Source organism: Malurus melanocephalus, unplaced genomic scaffold (genome assembly GCF_030028575.1).
Source record: "Malurus melanocephalus ecotype Western Australia unplaced genomic scaffold, MMel_1.1 scaffold_577, whole genome shotgun sequence".
Taxonomy (NCBI): domain Eukaryota; kingdom Metazoa; phylum Chordata; class Aves; order Passeriformes; family Maluridae; genus Malurus; species Malurus melanocephalus.
Window position 1 is genome coordinate 292728 of NW_026623809.1, and position 16409 is coordinate 309136.

Here is a 16409-nt window from a genome sequence, read left to right on the forward strand (position 1 = left end):
GGGGGCACCGGTGGGGTTGGGGTTATTTTTTTGAAGGGGACACACCTTTGAGGCTGGGGTCTACTTGGGGGGGCTTCTGTGGGTCTGTGGGGGGGCATGGAGAGGGATCCATGGGGCTGGGGTCTTATGGGGGGAATCTGTTTTTGGTGGTGTCTTGTGGGTATGGGAGTATTGGGGGGGGGGCACCAGTAGGGCACGGGGTCTTTTGGGAGGAGTGGTGGGCTTGGGGAGGGGAYATCTGTGGGGTCGGGGGTCTTATTTGGGTTGGGAGCTGTGGCACAGAAGGYGATCCATGGAGCAGTTTTTTTAGGGGGGGCTCTGTGTTTGGGGGTGTCCTGTGGGGCTGGGGGTCTTACGGGGGCTCACCAATGGGGCTTGGATTCTTGTGGAGGAGGATCCGGGGCTCTTTAGGGGAGGGGGAGTGAGAGGCTTTTTGGGGTAAAACATGGGTGTTGGAGGGGGGCATCATGTGTGGGGCTGTGTCATTGGGGGGGCGTGGGGCTGTGTTTGGGGGGATCCAGCACGGGGATGACAGAGGGCAGAGCGGGGTTTGTGCCTGGTTGGTTTGGGGGGCGGGGAAGGAGGTGGTGCCCGTGTTCCAGGAGGGAAATGCTTTGCCCTCCCGGGGCCCGGAGCTGCCCCGGCAGCAGGAAGCCGGGGAAACCGAAAGTACCGGGAGCCGCCTCCTTCCCACGCCCTCGCGGCCGAGCCGGAGGCATCACGGGCCACGGAGCCACCCTGGAGGTTCTGCCGAGCTCCTACAGCAGTTCCCAGGGAGAATTTTAGGGGTGCAGGTGGTGGCCTCCCCCCGGTGCCACCCCTGTCCCCCCCTCCCAGGCCGACAAACGGGCTCATCACAACGCGCTGGAGCGCAAGCGCAGGGACCACATCAAGGACAGCTTCCACAGCCTGCGGGATTCTGTGCCCTCGCTCCAGGGAGAGAAGGTGAATTTATGGAGCGTGCTGGCAGCATGGGSAGCACCCACCCGTGGTCCAGGCTTCTTGGTTTGGGACATTCCCCAGGTTCTCCTGTGCCACAGGAGTCCCGAGYGAGGATCAGAGCCAGGGTGGGATGAAGCAGGTGAAATCCTGGTTTTCYCCCCTGGACTAGGTCTTTATCTCGCCTCTGGCTTTTCCCACTATTGCAACAGGCATCCCGGGCCCAAATCCTGGACAAAGCCACAGAGTACATCCAGTACATGCGCCGGAAAAACCACACGCACCAGCAGGACATCGACGACCTCAAGCGGCAGAACGCGCTGCTGGAGCAGCAAGGTGGGAGCTGGGATCTGGCTGGACATGGGGGCTGGCAGGGTCTGGGACTCGGGAGCTGGRCTCTGGCAGGGTTCAGGAGCCAGGGTCCAGCAGGGTTTGTGATCTGAGATCCAGTGGGAGCTGAGGGCTGGAAGGAGATGGGATCCATCAGAATCCAGGATCAGGTGGGAGCTGAGATCTAGTGTGAGTTGAGATCTGGCAAGAGCTGAGGTCTGGCAGGGTGCAGGATCTGGTGTAAGCTGAGGTCTGGCAGGATGTGGGGTCCAGAAGWGTTTGGGGTCCAGGATGTGGTGGGAGCTGGGCTGCAGGCAGGGCTGGGCCCCGGGGGTGACACGGTGCCATCTCTCTTGGCAGTGCGTGCACTGGARAAGGCCCGATCCAGCGCCCAGCTCCAGGCCAGCTATCCCACGGACAACAGCCTCTACACCAACCCCAAGGGCAGCACCATCTCCGCCTTCGACGGCGGCTCCGACTCCAGCTCCGACTCGGAGCCTGACGAGCCGCAGAACAGGAAGAAGCTGCGCATGGAGGCCAGCTAGGCCCCTCCYGCCGCCCCCTGGCCCGCAGCAGGACTCGCTCCCTCCGCTGCTAGAAGCTCTTGGACTGCAGCTTCCCAGCCCTCCCTGGCCTCTTCCCTGCTCCCACTGCGCTGGCCTTGGGGGAAGCCGGCCAGGCCGAGCAGAAAGACTTGGGGGGGTCAGGGAGACTCCCCCACTGACTCCCCTCTGCTAGCGACTCCCCTCCCCTTCCCTCCCGGTTTTTTAAGAGCATTTCTATTTATACCCGGGGACCAGCGCAGTCCGGAGCGGGGAGGAGCCGGGCAGCCCCCCCCAAAAAAGGAGCAAGCACTGGGAGGGGGGTCTCCGTATTTATTTTCTCCGTGTGCAACTCCACCTGCCCGAGTTGGCAGAGCACAGAGCCAGGCTTGGGGGCTCCTTCCCCCCTTCTCCTCCTCCTCCTCCTCCTTCCCTCCCCTTGACCCTTCCCCACCTCCATGGCATTTTCCAAACTCCAGTGGCCCGTCCCTGCCCCGTAGGTGCCCCTTTTCCCCCCATTTTGATGCCATTCCATGGATCTAAGGTATGTTGTACATACTGCCCAGAGTTGTCTTGCAAGTTAAGGCTTCCCTTTACTATAAGACTATAAATAATAAACAAAAAAAGCCAAAATTCCACTTATTTTATCCTCCCCTGTGGTTACCGTGTGTTCTTGGAATGGGGGAAGCGGTGCCACCACAGCCAGGGGTGGCATCACCTCCTGCCCCACRTCCCCGGGGCCACTGGCACACGGCGGGTGTCACTTGTGATTTATTGATGCCAAAAAGCTCTGCCACAGCCCCTGTCCTGCCTCGGCTGTGGCCAGGACAGCAGTGGGACACGGGGCCTGGAGCAGGCTGGATTTTGGTATTGCTAGCACCCTGAGCTCCCAGGGCTTGCCACCCCGAGCCAGCAGCAGGAAYCCCCTACTCGGCAGCAGATGCTGGATCCAGGCTGGGCACGGGATACTGCAGGAARTGCATCACCGCCCTCGCCACCTTCTCCGGGGCGATGTTGTACACAGGGTGTGTGGCCTGCTGTGGGAGAGARGGATGGAGGGTGTTAATCACAAACTCCTGGAATGGCTTGGGTGGGAAGRCACTTTAAGGATCATCTAGTCCAAYRCATTGTGCACAGGGRATTCTCCACTATACCAGGCTGTTYCAAACCCCGTCCAACSTGGCGTGGAACACTTCAGGGATGGGGYAGCCACAGCTTCTCTGGGCAACCTGTGCCAGGGCCWCACCAGCCTCCCAGGGAATAATTTCTTTCCAAYATTCCATSTAAATTTCCCCTTTTCCAGTTTGGGGCCATTCCCCCTCATCACTCCAAGCCCATGTCTAAAGCCCGACTCCAGCCCTCTTGTAGCTCTTTACRCCCTCCAAGCAGCTTTAAGCTCCTCAGAGCCTTCTCCAGACCGAACCCCAATTCCCCACTGCCACTGTATCTGCCTTTCTCAGTGCTGTGGAGCCCTAGAAGCTCATCCCTGAGCACCCCAGAAATGCCCAGCACTTACCAGGCAATTCTCAGGGATACCCAGGACCACCTCATTGTGGAGGTCTCCACTTCCGAAGTGCTGGGCAATGGCCAGCCCGCTCAGGCAGTAGCAGGTGTGGTAGAAATCTCGGGATCTGCATGCAGGGAGATATTGGGATGCTGAGGGGGGATCTGGGGTGCTGGGCAGCCCCGGTGTTCCCCACTGCACTCACTTTCCTGGCTTATCCAGCAGCCCGCCGGCCGGGCACTGGCAGCACAGGAGGATGTATTCCTGCAGCGCCAGCTGGTCAAACATCCAGTGTGCCATGCTCAGCGCCGGATCACCTGCAAGGGATACACAGAGGAGAAACATCAGTGAAGGTGTCAGATCCCTGCAGATGCCATTCTGGGGGGACAGAGGAGCCCACGGCAACTCACCCCTGGCATGGAGTGCCCGATGGAGCAGGGGGAGGAGCCCGGCTTGCCAAAAGGAGTAGCACCCATCCACCAGCTTGTTGCAGCGGCCCTGGAATCCGCCCTCGAAGCGCATCTGCCGCCCGGTCACCCAGTGCTGCGGGGTGATGGGAGCCAGTGTAGGACTGGAGATCCCCGACAGGAGAAGACCCCCAGCATCCCGGCGAGGGCTCACTCACCAGCAGGCTGCGGAGGTTCAGCCGGTGCTCCTGCTTGAGGATGACCAGCGCAGCCACGCCGCAGAAGGTGTAGCCACCGTGCGCCTCCATGCCTGGCACGCCGCCGATCCCGCCCTCCCAGTTCTGGCACCTGCGGGAGCGAGGTCAGGGCGGCAGGGACACCCTGAAATGCCATCCCCCGTCCGCCACCGGTCCCCAGATCTCACCTGACGATCCACTCAGCTGTCCCAGCGAAGAGCGCAGGCGTCAGGATGTTGGTCAGTGAGGCCACCGAGGCGGCGCAGTAGGCGCTCCTGCAGGAAAAGGGTGCTCAGAGGKTCGGGAGATGGGTGCTCAGGGATGTGGCACTGGCACCCCAAAGAGGCACCAGCTCCCCGCCRCAGCTCCAGCTCCCCAGAACGGCACCCAGCACTGTTCCCCTGCCATGGCACCAGCACCCCAAAACAGCACTGGCTCCCCAAAAAATCATACCCCTCATTGACAGTGGCTCCCCACCACAGCACAAGCTCCCCAAAATGACAGCAGCACTCAAAAGCATCACCAGCTCCCAGCACTGAATCCCCAGAATGGCACCAACTCCCTACCATAGCACCTGCTCCCAGCACTGGCTCCCCAAAAATGCCCCGCTGCCCCCCACTGCAGCCCTCACCCACCTGACATCCACCTCTCCACCCACGTGCATGAGGAAGGAGCCATCCGGCTGYTTCAGCGAGTGCAGATATTCCAAGAGCTTCTTCCTGCAGGAGGCAGTGGCTGTGAGGAGGGATACACACCCCCTCCAGCTCCCCCCCAGCTCCCCCCAGAGCCCCGCACCTGTCTATGACGTCGAAGGCCTCCTCGGTGCCGATGATGCAGAGCGCGTTGACRGCGGCATAGGTGGGGGCGAGGTGGGGGTGCTGGCCAGGACCCCCCCCAAATCCACCCTGGGGGCTCTGGCAACGCCTCAGGAATTGGCAGACACTGCGGGAACGTAGCGAAGTGGCTCGCTGTCACCTGTGTCACCCCGGCAGGGAGATATGTCCCCTCCCTGCCTCGTGAATCCCCCCGAGGTCGAAGCCGGGGGTGTCACCCTCCCATCTCCGTCGTCACGAGGGAGCCGCCGGAAGAATGGGCGGCATTGACGGTGGCAGGGAGACAAAGCGCTCCTTTGCTCTGGGGACAGCGGGAGGTGGCACCTCTGGAGTCATGCGGGTGGCCCGCGGGGARAACGGCCATGGTGGGGTCCCCCCAGCTCTCCCCACTTACTCAGAGGCCACCGACTCTGGAATGGGCTCATCCAGCAGCTCCAGGCTGTGCAGGATCCAGTAGCAGAGCCAGGGGCGGCTGGCATCCAGACACTGCGGGGACAAAAGGGACAGTCAGGGAATGGCACCAGACACGGCGGGAGCAGGCGGCAGTGAGGGAACAGGCAGGAGAATCCCCAGAGCATCACCGTGGGATAAGTGGTGACACACAGGGAACGCCGTGGCCACTCTGGGGCTGGCAAATCCCTGGTGACAAACAACCCCAGCCAGGGGCTCCAGGTGGGATATCCRGCATTCCCAGTACCTCATAGGCTTCAGTGAGCTGCCGGAGGCCTCTCTTCAGGTAATGGAAGTGCTTCTCGCGCTGCAGGATGTACCTGGAACGCAGAGAGAACAGGATGAGCACGCAGGGTGGCCTGAAAAAGCACAGGGACAGTGGCACAAGGGGMAAGATCCTACCACAGCACCCCCCGGGGTCGATGGCTTTTTTGGGATGGGAGTTATTTGTGGTTATTGGGAATTTGGGGACTCACTGTGAGGAGTGATGGTTTGTCTTGTAGGCATCATAGACCTCCTGCACGATGTCCTCCACCTTGGACTTGTCAGGAAAAATGGGAATAAAGACTACGGTGAGCTCTGGGAAGCACATTCCAAACACGACCTCCACTGAGCTCCACAGCTTCTGCCTTATCCCAGGGTTTTATCTGAATCACAGCCCCGTCTCATCCAGTAAAACCAAAGTAGGAATTCCCAGGAGCTTTGTTCCCCGAATCGTGCCAGAATCCAGCACCATCCAGTGCTGCTTTATAAATCCAGCGGGAGTTTGGTTCATCCCAGGACTACCACGGAAAACACCCTCCTCCCGCTCACGCTGCTATAAYCGAGGACTTGGATACTCTAAGCCAGGGTAATCCTCAAGGAAATACCCGGGATGAGCCTCAGGGGCAAGGAGGGGCAGCGCGGGGATCTGCATTCATGGCACCGTGTCCTGCAGGGAGGAACAGAGCAAGAGCCCCACGGATTGGGAAACCCAGAGTCACTTTTTACCCCGTCCCCGCACCCAGGGGAGCTGCCAGGGGCTGGGTCAGCATAGAGGGACGGAGAGCAGAGTCTGGCTGCCCCGGGACCACTCACCCTCCCCAGACCGTTTCTGGGAGACGCGTCCCGCGGGAGCTGGTGGGCGGCAGCACCCCCGGGCCCCCCAAAACACCGACCGCTCCTCGGCTGCTGCGACAGGGGTGTGGGGACAGTAATCCCGTGCGGATACCGGGACAGGAACCACGCCGTCCCCCAGCACGCCTGAGCCCCATCCCAGAGCACCCCAAAGCGCAGCCCCACGTTAGCCCGGCACCCCAAATCGCAGCCGCACGGCACCCCGGCACCCCACACCGCAGCCCCCCCGGCACCCCCTGCACCTGCTCGGCCGAGGTGCAGGTCCGCAGCCCGTCGTCCCGCAGCCGCCGCCGCCCGCCACTGCCGGGGGCCGCTCCCGCCATGCTGCGGCCGCGGGGGCAGCGGGCGACGGCGGCCGGGAGGGGACGCGCGGCGGCGCGCCTGGCCACGCCCACCACACACGGCCACGCCCCGCCTGGCCACGCCCACACGCACGGTCACGCCCCGCCTGACCACACCCATCACGCACGGCCACGCCCCTCCTGACCACGCCTCTTTCTGCGCTCGGCCACGCCCCTGCCCCGGAGCGCATGCGCGGAGGCACCGCCCCGGGGCGCGCTGCGTCATCGCGGTGTGACGTCATGGKTGACATCATCGTGAACGCCGCGGGCTGGGTTGGAAAGGACCCTAAAAGCCATCCCGTGCCATAGCRGGGACACCTGCCACTGTCCCAGGCGGCTCCAGGCACCGTCCAGCCTGGCCTTGGACACTGCCAGGGATGGGGCARCTGCAGCTGCTCTGGGAAATCCTTTTCAGTGCCTCACCACTYTCTCTGCCCAATATCCAGGCAGAAAACTTCCCCTTTTCCACTTTGGAGTCATTACTTGTCTTACATACATTGTCCAAAGTCTTTCTCCACCTCTCTTGGAGCTGCTTGAGGCACTGGAAAGGGCTCTAAGCTCTTCCTGGAGCTTTCTCCAGCCCCGGCAATCCCAGCTCTCCCATCCTGTTCTTAGCCCTCGGAGCATTTCTGTGGTCTCCTCTGGGCCTGCTCCAGCAGCTCCATGTCCTTCCCGTGACAAGGACTCCAGGGCTGGACACAGTGCTCAGGTGGAGTCTCACCTGAACAGGGCACAGGAGGACAATCCCCGCTGTAGCCTGAAAATCAGGCTCACCTGAAACAGAGGCCAGACAAACTTAAGAAAATGAGAATAGACAACTTTAATCCAGGCCTAACAGGCCTGCTGGTACATTAGRGCAGACAAAAGCCTTCTCCTGAGGCTATAACCAAAATGGACACCAAGTTACGAGATCTCCACCTTCTACAAGTTCTGCCTTATTAACATATTGGGCCTCAATTCTCCAATGATATCTYCAGGTCATTACGTCAACCACCCCAAACTTGCTCCCCCTCAACTCGCTCTTTACATATTTTGGGGCTCTGAGGCAATGAGGTTTCCTTGGATTCAGGCTCAGAGAGGGATTTTTTTTGTCTAAAGATGGGAGAGCAGRAGCTTAGCTCTGTACAAGAGAAGTACAAGAATACACATGCACGAAAATACAGAAACTAAAAATCCTAAGGCATCACCCCCTCACCTGCTACCCTCCCTGCCCAGGACACGGGCGGCTTTCCAGGGCTGCCAGCACACATTGCCAACTCATATCCAGCCTCTCATTCCCCAGTACCCCCAAATTCCTCTCCTCTGGGCTGCTCTCCATCCCATCCCCCGCATCCTGCATTGATCTCAGGAGCTGTCCTGACCCAGGTGCCCACCCTGCCCTTGGCCCTGTTGACTCCCAGGACTTTCCCACGGGCCCACCCTTGTCCAGTCCCCCCCGGGTGCCATCCCATCTCCCCGAAGTGTCACCAGTGTCCCCTGTTGCACCCCTCTGTCCCCTTCTCAATGCTCCCCGAGCAATCTCTAATGCATCCCTGGTGATGCCAGAACCCCTGGGGTCCCCAGTGCCCCAGTCCATCCCCTCTCTCCCACCTCCCGTTTTCCAGAGCATCCCCGACGTGTCCTGCGGTGCATTCCTGGCTCCATCCCCCTGCTCTCCCCTGCTCCCCTCTCGGTGCATCGCCGCTATCGCCGCCCAATTCCCCACAGCATCTCCCGGTGCATCCCTGGTGCCTCCCCGGTGCCTTCTCGTTTCCCCCGCTCCCAGTGTCCCCTCCCGTCGCCGCCGCCCCCGCCCCGCCCCGCCCCGGTGCATCCCCTGGTGCCAGCCCGGCCCGGCGCGGCGGCGGCGCAGCTCGCGGCCCCGGTGCGGCGGCGGCGGCGGCGGCCCGGGCCCGCCATGGCCAAGCAGTACGACGTGCTGTTCCGGTTGCTGCTGCTCGGGGACTCGGGCGTGGGCAAGACCTGCCTGCTCTGCCGATTCACCGACAACCAGTTCCACCCCGCCCACATCTCCACCATCGGTACCGGCACCGGCAGCGCACGGCGGGAGCGGGGGAACGGGGGAACCGGGAGCATCGGGGAAGCGGGAGAAGTGGGGAGACGCAGCCCCGGGGAAACGGGAGCATCGGGGAACCGGGCAGCCGGGAGGACTGGGAGCCGCAGCACCGTGGAAACGAGAAACCAGAGAACCGGGAACACCGAGGAAACGGGGAGCCGCGGCACCGGGGAAACGGGAAACCGGGAGCATCCAGGAATCGGGAGCAATGGGGAGGTGCAGCACCGGGTAAACGGGAGCTTTGAGAGCCGCAGTACCGGGGAAAAGGGAAACCGGGGAACTGGGRWGCCGTGGGCGCCAGGGAACCGTGAGTACCGGGAAGCCGCAGCAACCGAGAAACGGGAAACCAGGGAACAAGAAAACCGTGGGCACCGGGAAACCTGGGCTACTGAGGAACTGGGAAGACACACGATCGGGGAAACGGGAAACCGGGGCACCCGGGAGTGGTGGGCACCGGGCAACCGGGCAACGGTGGGTACGGGAAAACCGGGAAAGGGTTAACCGTGGAGAGCTGCAACACCAGGGACAGCAGGARCAGGTAAACAGAGAACGGGAAGACCGTGGGCACTAGGGAGAGGGAAAATCGTGGGCTCAAGGGAAAAGGAAAACTGTGGCACTGGGGAACCGGGAGCATCGGGAGTCGCAGCACCARGGAACCGAGAAACGGTAAAATCATGGGCACCGGGAAGCCGAGAGCACCGGGCAGCTGCAGCACGGGGAGCTGGGAAACCGGGGGCTCCGGTGAGCYGTGGCTCCAGGGAATCGGGAGCATCAAGGAGCTGGGAAATCATGGGCATGGGGAAACCGGGAGCACCAGGCACCTCTGGCACGGGGGAACCGGGAGCAGCGTGCAGCCGGGAGCTGGGAGCAGTGGGCAGCCAGAGCACCGGGAAGTCACAGCATTGAGGAACTGGGAGCACTGGACAGCCACAGCACCAGGGAACTGGGAGCACCAAGATCACCATCCAACACTGGAGCGTCCTGCCAGGCCAGGCACTGCATGGSAGGCGTGGGGTGGGTGAGGAAGGGTGAGGGGACCAGAGGACCCCCAGTGACAGCAACTCCTGCAGAGGRGAACACCAGGACACCCCACAAGCTCTCCCATTCCAATCCCAGGCGTCGACTTCAAGATGAAGACCATCGAGGTGGATGGGATCAAGGTGCGGATACAGATCTGGTGAGTGGCAGCACCGGACCCTGGGGTGAGACGGGGGAGGAATTTTGGGGGGTCTGTGTTCCACTCCCCCCATGCAGGGTGGGGGCTGAGCATGTGCCCAGCTCGTGCCATGGGTGGTGGCACTGACCCGCTGTCCCCGGGCAGGGACACAGCCGGCCAGGAGCGATACCAGACCATCACCAAACAGTACTATCGGCGGGCACAGGTACGGAGAGCTTCCTGCTCTGCTGCGCAGGAGAGGGGAAACTGAGGCACAGTTTCRGAGTGTCAGCAGCTGCCACCCCACCCCCTCACAGGGCATCTTCCTGGTGTACGACATCAGCAGTGAGCGCTCCTACCAGCACATCGTGAAGTGGGCCAGTGAYGTGGATGAGGTGGGGGCACACGAGGGGAAGTCGGGAGGTCCCCCAGCCCTGTGTGTGGGGGATCCTCATGCTGTCCCCACCTCAGTACGCACCTGACGGTGTCCAGAAAATTCTCATCGGGAACAAGGCGGACGAGGAGCACAAGAGGCAAGTGCCCAAAGAGCAAGGGCTGCAGGTGAGCGGGGGCTGCTGTGTGCCCCCCCCAGGGGGCAAGACCCCTCCTGCACCCCCAGCATGGCCAGCCTCTCCCTGATCCCTCCCTGCACTTGGGACCCCAAYAGCCCTCCTGCAGCCCTGCCTCTCTCCAGGACCCCCAAGCATCCCCAGCCCCTGCCAGCATGACCAGAGACTCCTGACCCTCTCGCAGTTTGTACCCAGGCACCCCAAGAACACTCTTCACCCCTCCCTTGCAGTGGTTGTGCATCCCCAAGGTTCCCTCTTCCACATCCACAAAATGTTCYTGGACCCCCAACCCCTCCCTGCACCTCCAGCGTGCTCTCCTAYACCCCTGAAGAACACAGTGACTTTCCTGGTGTCCCCCTCCCAGGACCTCTGGACTCCAAAGCACCCAGTGCACCMCCTGCAACCCCAGCATGGCCAGACCCTCCACGGCCCCCCCCTGCATTCCGCATGGACCCCAGTAGCCTTCTTGCAGCCCTACTTGTATCCAGGGACTCCCAAACATCTCTACCTGAATCCAGGGACCCCACCATGCTCCTGCAGTTTGAACCCAGGGATCACTGATCCCCCTTGCAGCGCCCAGAACATCCCGGAGACGCCTTTACCACCCAGAATGTCCAAGGACCCCCAACCCCTCCCTGCACCTCAGTCATGTTCCCCTGTGCCCCTAAAGCACCCCARTATCCCTTCCAGTGACCTCTGGACCCCAAAGCACCCAGTGCCCCTCCCAGAGCCCCCTGCACCCAATGCCAAACCCCACATGTGCCCCTCGGGCAGCACCCCTGTAGTTCTCCTGTCTGTCCATGCCCGGCTATGTACATTCCAGAGAGGGGGGCCAGGGTAGTAAATCCCCGCCCCCCCCCCCGAATCATGCTGCCCTCTCTGCCAAAACCCTGGTGCCGCAGCTGGCCAGGGAATACGGGATGGATTTCTACGAGACCAGTGCCTGCAGCAACCTCAACATCAAGGAGGTATGAGGGGCCTGGGAGGGGGTGTGGTGGGGTTCTGGTGGGTGTTCTGGGGTTGGCCTGAGGAGCCTGGAGGGGCCAGGGGATACTGGGGGGGTCTCCCAGGTTCACCCTAGCCRTTTCCCACAGTCCTTCACACGGCTGACGGAGCTGGTGCTGCAGGCACACCGCAAGGAGTTGGATGAGCTGCGAGGGCTCCCCCGTGCTCCCACCCTGGCCCGGCTGGAGGAGGATGAGCAGCAGCCCCTGGGGAGCGAGGACACCCCCAAAACCTGCTGGTGTTGAAGGCTGGGACCCCCCTGACCCCTCCTCCCCAGGCTGTGTTGGGGRACATGGTGGGGGCAGGATTCGGGCAGCCCCCATGGAGTGGGGGGCAACACGGGACACCCTGAGGGACAGAAGGAATGGGGAGGTGGCAAGGGGGGCCCCCATCCTGGCACCCGTGCCCCCTTGATTTGCAGGTGGGGTGGGGGCTGTCCAGGCACCGTGTGCCCACCGCATGCCCGCCCCACGCCTATGGGACCCTTGGTTTTACACAGTGGTTTGCAGAATAAAGGTGATGCTGGAGGGGCTGGTGKTCCGTGTGCTCCGGGGCGGCTGCAGGCACGATGCCACGGCGGCGGGCACAGCCCGGGCACGGACACCCGAGCAGTGATCAATAATTGAGGGTGATCTGGGGCTGCTGGGATGGTGTCCCCTTTCCAGGCTGGCCAAAGGGACATGGGGCACAGTGCCCGTGGGGTGCCACGGCTACCACCATGGCCCACCRGGCTACCAGCTCAGCCCCAGCTGTGGGGACAGAGCTGGAAAGCTTGGTGGTGGCACTGGGATGGGTTGGCAGTGGGATGGCGGAGAGCTGGGATGGGTGGTTACTGCGATGATGGTGGGCACCGAGACAATGGAACCCACTGGGATCTAGGTGGACACCAGGATGCTGCCAGGCAATGGAATGGGCCAGTGCTGTTGGGCACCACAGCACATCAGTCCAAGGCGGGTGGTGGTGGCACTGGGACCAGTGGGCCCTRAGACTGGTGAACACTGGGATGAGCAGGACAGGAGGCCCCTGARGTGATGCCATGGCAGCACCAGGCAAGGAGGAGCACGGTGGCATTTGTGCCCTCCTCCTGTGCCCCACAGAGCCCCAGCTCCCAGATTCCTGTWATTCCCCGATTCCCGTTATTCCCCAACTCTCACCGGCATTCCCAACCCTCGGGAACACGCTGTGCCAGGCCAGGAGCATCCCACATCCCACAGGCACTGGGATGAGCAGCCGCACCGCGCCGTGCCATGAATTATTGAGGCAGGTAGAGCATCACCTTGGCTCTGTGCCACCTTCCTCCTTCCATGTGGGTGGGACAGGCAGCTCCGGTTTCTCCCAAGCTGTGGCGGGGCCTGGAGACCTTTGGACCGTGACGTGAGCACCGGGAAGCCCTTAAGAGGCGGCACGGGGTACGGGGCACAGACAGCCACGCGCCCGCAGCCATGACCGTCCCCATCGCCAAGTCCTTCTACGACCTGACCGCCACCTCCTTGCAGGGGGAAAGGGTGGATTTTGGTGTTTTCCGGGGCCGCGTGGTCCTGATCGAGAATGTGGCGTCACTCTGAGGCACCACGGTGCGGGATTACACCCAGCTCAACCAGCTCCAAGCCCGTTACCCCCGGCGGCTGGTTGTGCTGGGCTTCCCCTGTAACCAGTTTGGATACCAGGTAAGTCCTGTGGGCACCGGGGCGGGTGAAGAGCTGGGAAACACAGGGCTCTGGATTTCTCCTTCCCCGCCACAGGAGAACGGTAGCAACGAGGAGATCCTCAACACCCTGAAGCACGTGCGGCCCGGGGGCGGCTTCGAGCCCAATTTCACCCTGTTCCAGAAGTGCCAGGTGAACGGGAGCGACACTCACCCCGTGTTCGCCTACCTCAAGGCTCACCTGCCTGCACCGGCCGACGAGGCTGCACACCTGATGACCGAGCCCCGCTTTGTCACCTGGAGCCCTGTGCGGCGCTCCGATATCTCCTGGAATTTTGAGAAATTCCTGGTGGGGCCCGAGGGGGAACCGTTTCGGCGCTACAGCCCCCGTGTGCCCACAGCCCAGCTGGAACCCGACATCCAGCGTCTCCTCAAGCTGGCCAAGTAATCCTGGCTCCGGTGTGATCCCGGCTCCAGCGTCACCCCGGGATGGCCCCAGCTCTCTGCAGGGTGACAGCCCCCTCCGAAACCTCCACGGGGAGGGGGCTCGATAGGGGCAGAGGGTTGGAGTCGCTGGGATGGCGCGGGCTGGTGACAATAAACGAGCCGGAGGGAGCGTGCCCGGATCCCTGAGGTTTTTGGGAGTGTAACTGGATCCGTGAGGTTTTGGGGAACATACCCATACCCATTCAGTTTTTGGGGGTTGCGGGGGAGAGCAGGAAGAAGGAAGCAGCCCTGAGGTGCCAAATCCAGGAAACGGTGGCTCAGAGATAGGTGGGTGCCTGGCTGACTGCACCCAGCTCCCTGCGGCTGYTGCTGGGGCCGGATGCCAAGAGCAGCACCTCACCCACCCCAGGGCAGTGATTTCCCACACCCAGCTCCTTCCCACCTCAAGATTATGGAATTCCCAGAAGGGCAGGGCTGGGTTACACACCCCAGGGCAGGGGAAGTGACCCCAACCAGCCCATTAGGAAGGGGAAATGATCCAGGTCCTTTTTCTGCAGCGTTTATAGGAGAGCACTGGGAGTGCAGTGGGCTCTCCAATGCTGGRAAAGGGTCAAGGAGGAATTCCACAAGCTCCTGGGATGGGAAGAGTTCCCTTGATCCCTGCATCAGCCCCAAGCACCCTTCATCAGCTCCAGGGGGTGATGCCCATCCCCAAAATACTCCCGCCTGTGCCACAGAGCTGTCACATGTCACATTTATTTCCCCACACATGAGGGCTCCTGAGGCAGGATGGGGTAGAAATCCTTTAGGATCCCTAAAGGTTGTGGGGACCCCTTTATGTCTTCAGCACACAGGGGACTCCAGCCATGGCACTGCATCCCATCCCTGCAGCTGGGGTCGGAGCCAAAAGGCTCCAGAGACACGGGAGAATCTGGCGTTGGGCATTCGCCACATYCAGGCTGGAAGTTTGGAGTAGTGAATCATGTCAGGGACTGTGTGGTCCCCAGGGATGGCAGTGCCAAGGATCCAGGGATCTCCTAGAGYTCCAGGAAGCTCATCCCAGGATACACATGGGGATCAGAACATTGGGGTCATCTGGCGAGGGTCGTCAGGCAGGATGCTGATGGAATCCTCRGCACGGCCACAGAGCAGGCAGAGCATGGTGTATTCCTGGGGGAAGGAAAAGGGGAGGGCTGGAAAAAGGGGGGCTGCCACAGCCCTGCTCCCCCACAGGGAAACCTGAGCCAGATCTGGTACCCGATCCCCGATTGCAATCAGAGCCAGCAGATCTCGTTTCCAGTCCCACCAGCTCCCTTGAGCCCTTTTTCCAGCACGGGGGGTTTGCTGCATAGGAGATGTGCCAGGAATGAGGAATGGGGGTCATGGGTCCCTCCCATCACCCACATTGCCCCACAAGGCATGGACTAGTGCTGGAAGGATTCCAGGTAGCCCTGAGCACATGCATGTGGCTCTGAAGCCTTCAAGGGTCTGTCCCAGGAAAAGCAGGAATCAGCCTGTGGAAGGGTGGGTCTGGAATTTTGGAGGCAGAGGAGCCAGGAAGGGCTTTTGGGAGAAAACAGGCAAACCTGGTAGTCATCCACCACGCTGAAGGTGTACTCATGGTGTGCGATCAGGTGGTGGCAGTTCTTGCACAGGTCTGTGGGGAAGTGGACAGTGGGGTGACGGGATACAGACACTGTCCCTGGAATATCCTCCCAYTCCCAATCTCTTGGGACAAGCCCCAACCCTCTGTGCCTGCCCTCACCTCTGGGGCACAGACACCCCAGTCCACAAAGCATCAAGCCCCCAAAATTCCCTCCCAGCACCTCACTCCCCTTAATGCCCCTCAGCCCCCTGACACTCCCCCAAAAGTTGAAGCCTCCTTCCTGGGCATCCACCATGCCCACCCCCAGGGGCCCCCYGAATATTTGTTCCCCAGATTTTCCCTACTCAAATTAATCCTCCCTTATGACTCCCCTTCCTCTGACCTCTGAGCCCTCCCTATCATGCCCCAGCCCTCGAGAATCCCCAGGTCCCAGGGGTCCCTCCCAGCCCTCAGAACACCCAGAAACCAAATATTAYCCCCAGGCCTCAACTTTCAAGGTCCCCACCTATGTCCCCCAGCCTTCAAGATCCCAGATCCCAAAGGTCCCCTCCAGTCCTCTCTAACCCTCAAGATCCCCCAAGCTCATGACTCCAAAAGTCCCCCAGAGCCCTCAGCATCCCTCAAGACCCTCAAGACCCAAGGTCGCCTCTAACACTCAACACTCCCGTACCCTTGACCCCTCCCAGCCCTCAWGACCCCCGCCCAACCCTCAGCGATCCCAAATCCCAAAAGTCCCCCTCAGCTCTCAAGAGCCCAAGACCCCAAAGGTCCCCTCAACTCTCAAGAACCCCAAGCGCCAGATCTCAAAGGCTCCCCCACCCCCTCAAGCCCCMCACCGCACGGTCATAGGTGACGATCTCCTCCCCGTCGTGCAGACCCGCGGCCCGGTTGCCGACCAGCACGAAGTCCCGGCGGCCGCACTGCGCGCATCCCACGAAGTTCAGGAGGAACGATCCGCCCTCCAGGCAGGTGGTGCCCTAGGGCGGGAGCACAGGCTGTGGCCGGTGCCGGGGCTGGGATCGGTGCCGGGATCGGTGCCGGGATCGGTGCCGGTGCCCCCCGCGCCCCCTCACCCGCTCCGGGTACTCGGTGCCCACACAGCCGCCGCACATCTCGCGCCGCCCTCACCCGCGGATCTCGCGAGAGCAGCGCCGAGGGGCGGGGCTGGCGCGCGCCGCGTGGGCGTGGTCTGCCGGGGAAACGGGCACGGGTGGATGAGCGTGGGCT

At 62.0% G+C, this 16409-nt stretch overlaps 5 protein-coding genes across 11 annotated transcripts in view; 3 read left to right on the forward strand and 2 right to left on the reverse strand.

Moving 5' to 3' along the window:
* MAX (MYC associated factor X) overlaps positions 1–2144 on the forward strand; it is a 2795-nt gene extending 651 nt beyond the window's left edge. For 2 of the 3 annotated variants that reach the window (XM_057382654.1, XM_057382655.1), the window contains 3 exons: positions 838–945; positions 1152–1275; positions 1630–1873. In XM_057382654.1, coding sequence (XP_057238637.1) covers positions 838–945; positions 1152–1275; positions 1630–1814 — 417 coding nt within the window. In that variant the 3' untranslated portion in view covers positions 1815–1873. Of the gene's footprint in view, positions 1–837; positions 946–1151; positions 1276–1629 lie in introns of all 3 variants that reach the window. The other variant, XM_057382653.1, reaches the window with a different exon arrangement.
* A 422-nt stretch (positions 2145–2566) lies between these two features.
* FNTB (farnesyltransferase, CAAX box, beta) lies at positions 2567–6733 on the reverse strand. Its single transcript, XM_057382647.1, has 12 exons — positions 6600–6733; positions 5718–5782; positions 5489–5561; positions 5186–5277; positions 4754–4900; positions 4594–4677; positions 4147–4233; positions 3941–4070; positions 3726–3858; positions 3521–3632; positions 3328–3442; positions 2567–2848 (listed from the first exon to the last, which is right to left on the reverse strand). The coding sequence occupies exons 1-12, from the start codon at positions 6678–6680 to the stop codon at positions 2738–2740; spliced, it is 1230 nt and encodes a 409-aa protein (XP_057238630.1). The 5' UTR covers positions 6681–6733; the 3' UTR covers positions 2567–2737.
* A 1826-nt stretch (positions 6734–8559) lies between these two features.
* RAB15 (RAB15, member RAS oncogene family) lies at positions 8560–12021 on the forward strand. Of its 5 annotated transcripts, none has more exons than XM_057382650.1 (7): positions 8560–8719; positions 9871–9931; positions 10076–10136; positions 10228–10305; positions 10382–10471; positions 11382–11447; positions 11574–12021. In XM_057382650.1, exons 1-7 carry the CDS (start codon positions 8596–8598, stop codon positions 11727–11729), a joined length of 636 nt encoding a protein of 211 aa, XP_057238633.1. In that variant the 5' UTR covers positions 8560–8595; the 3' UTR covers positions 11730–12021. The 5 variants fall into 5 exon arrangements, with proteins under 5 accessions (XP_057238633.1, XP_057238632.1, XP_057238631.1 ...); XM_057382649.1 differs by lacking the exon at positions 8560–8719 and adding an exon at positions 8746–9768 and having other exon boundaries at positions 10382–10443; positions 11574–11651; XM_057382648.1 differs by lacking the exon at positions 8560–8719 and adding an exon at positions 8748–9768 and having other exon boundaries at positions 11574–12017.
* Positions 12022–12847: 826 nt separating this feature from the next.
* On the forward strand, positions 12848–13757 carry GPX2 (glutathione peroxidase 2). Its single transcript, XM_057382656.1, has 2 exons — positions 12848–13151; positions 13227–13757. The coding sequence occupies exons 1-2, from the start codon at positions 12927–12929 to the stop codon at positions 13575–13577; spliced, it is 576 nt and encodes a 191-aa protein (XP_057238639.1). The 5' UTR covers positions 12848–12926; the 3' UTR covers positions 13578–13757.
* Positions 13758–14316: 559 nt separating this feature from the next.
* Positions 14317–16318, reverse strand: CHURC1 (churchill domain containing 1). Its single transcript, XM_057382658.1, has 4 exons — positions 16256–16318; positions 16024–16159; positions 15163–15233; positions 14317–14746 (listed from the first exon to the last, which is right to left on the reverse strand). Exons 1-4 carry the CDS (start codon positions 16292–16294, stop codon positions 14654–14656), a joined length of 339 nt encoding a protein of 112 aa, XP_057238641.1. The 5' UTR covers positions 16295–16318; the 3' UTR covers positions 14317–14653.
* Positions 16319–16409: the final 91 nt, after the last annotated feature.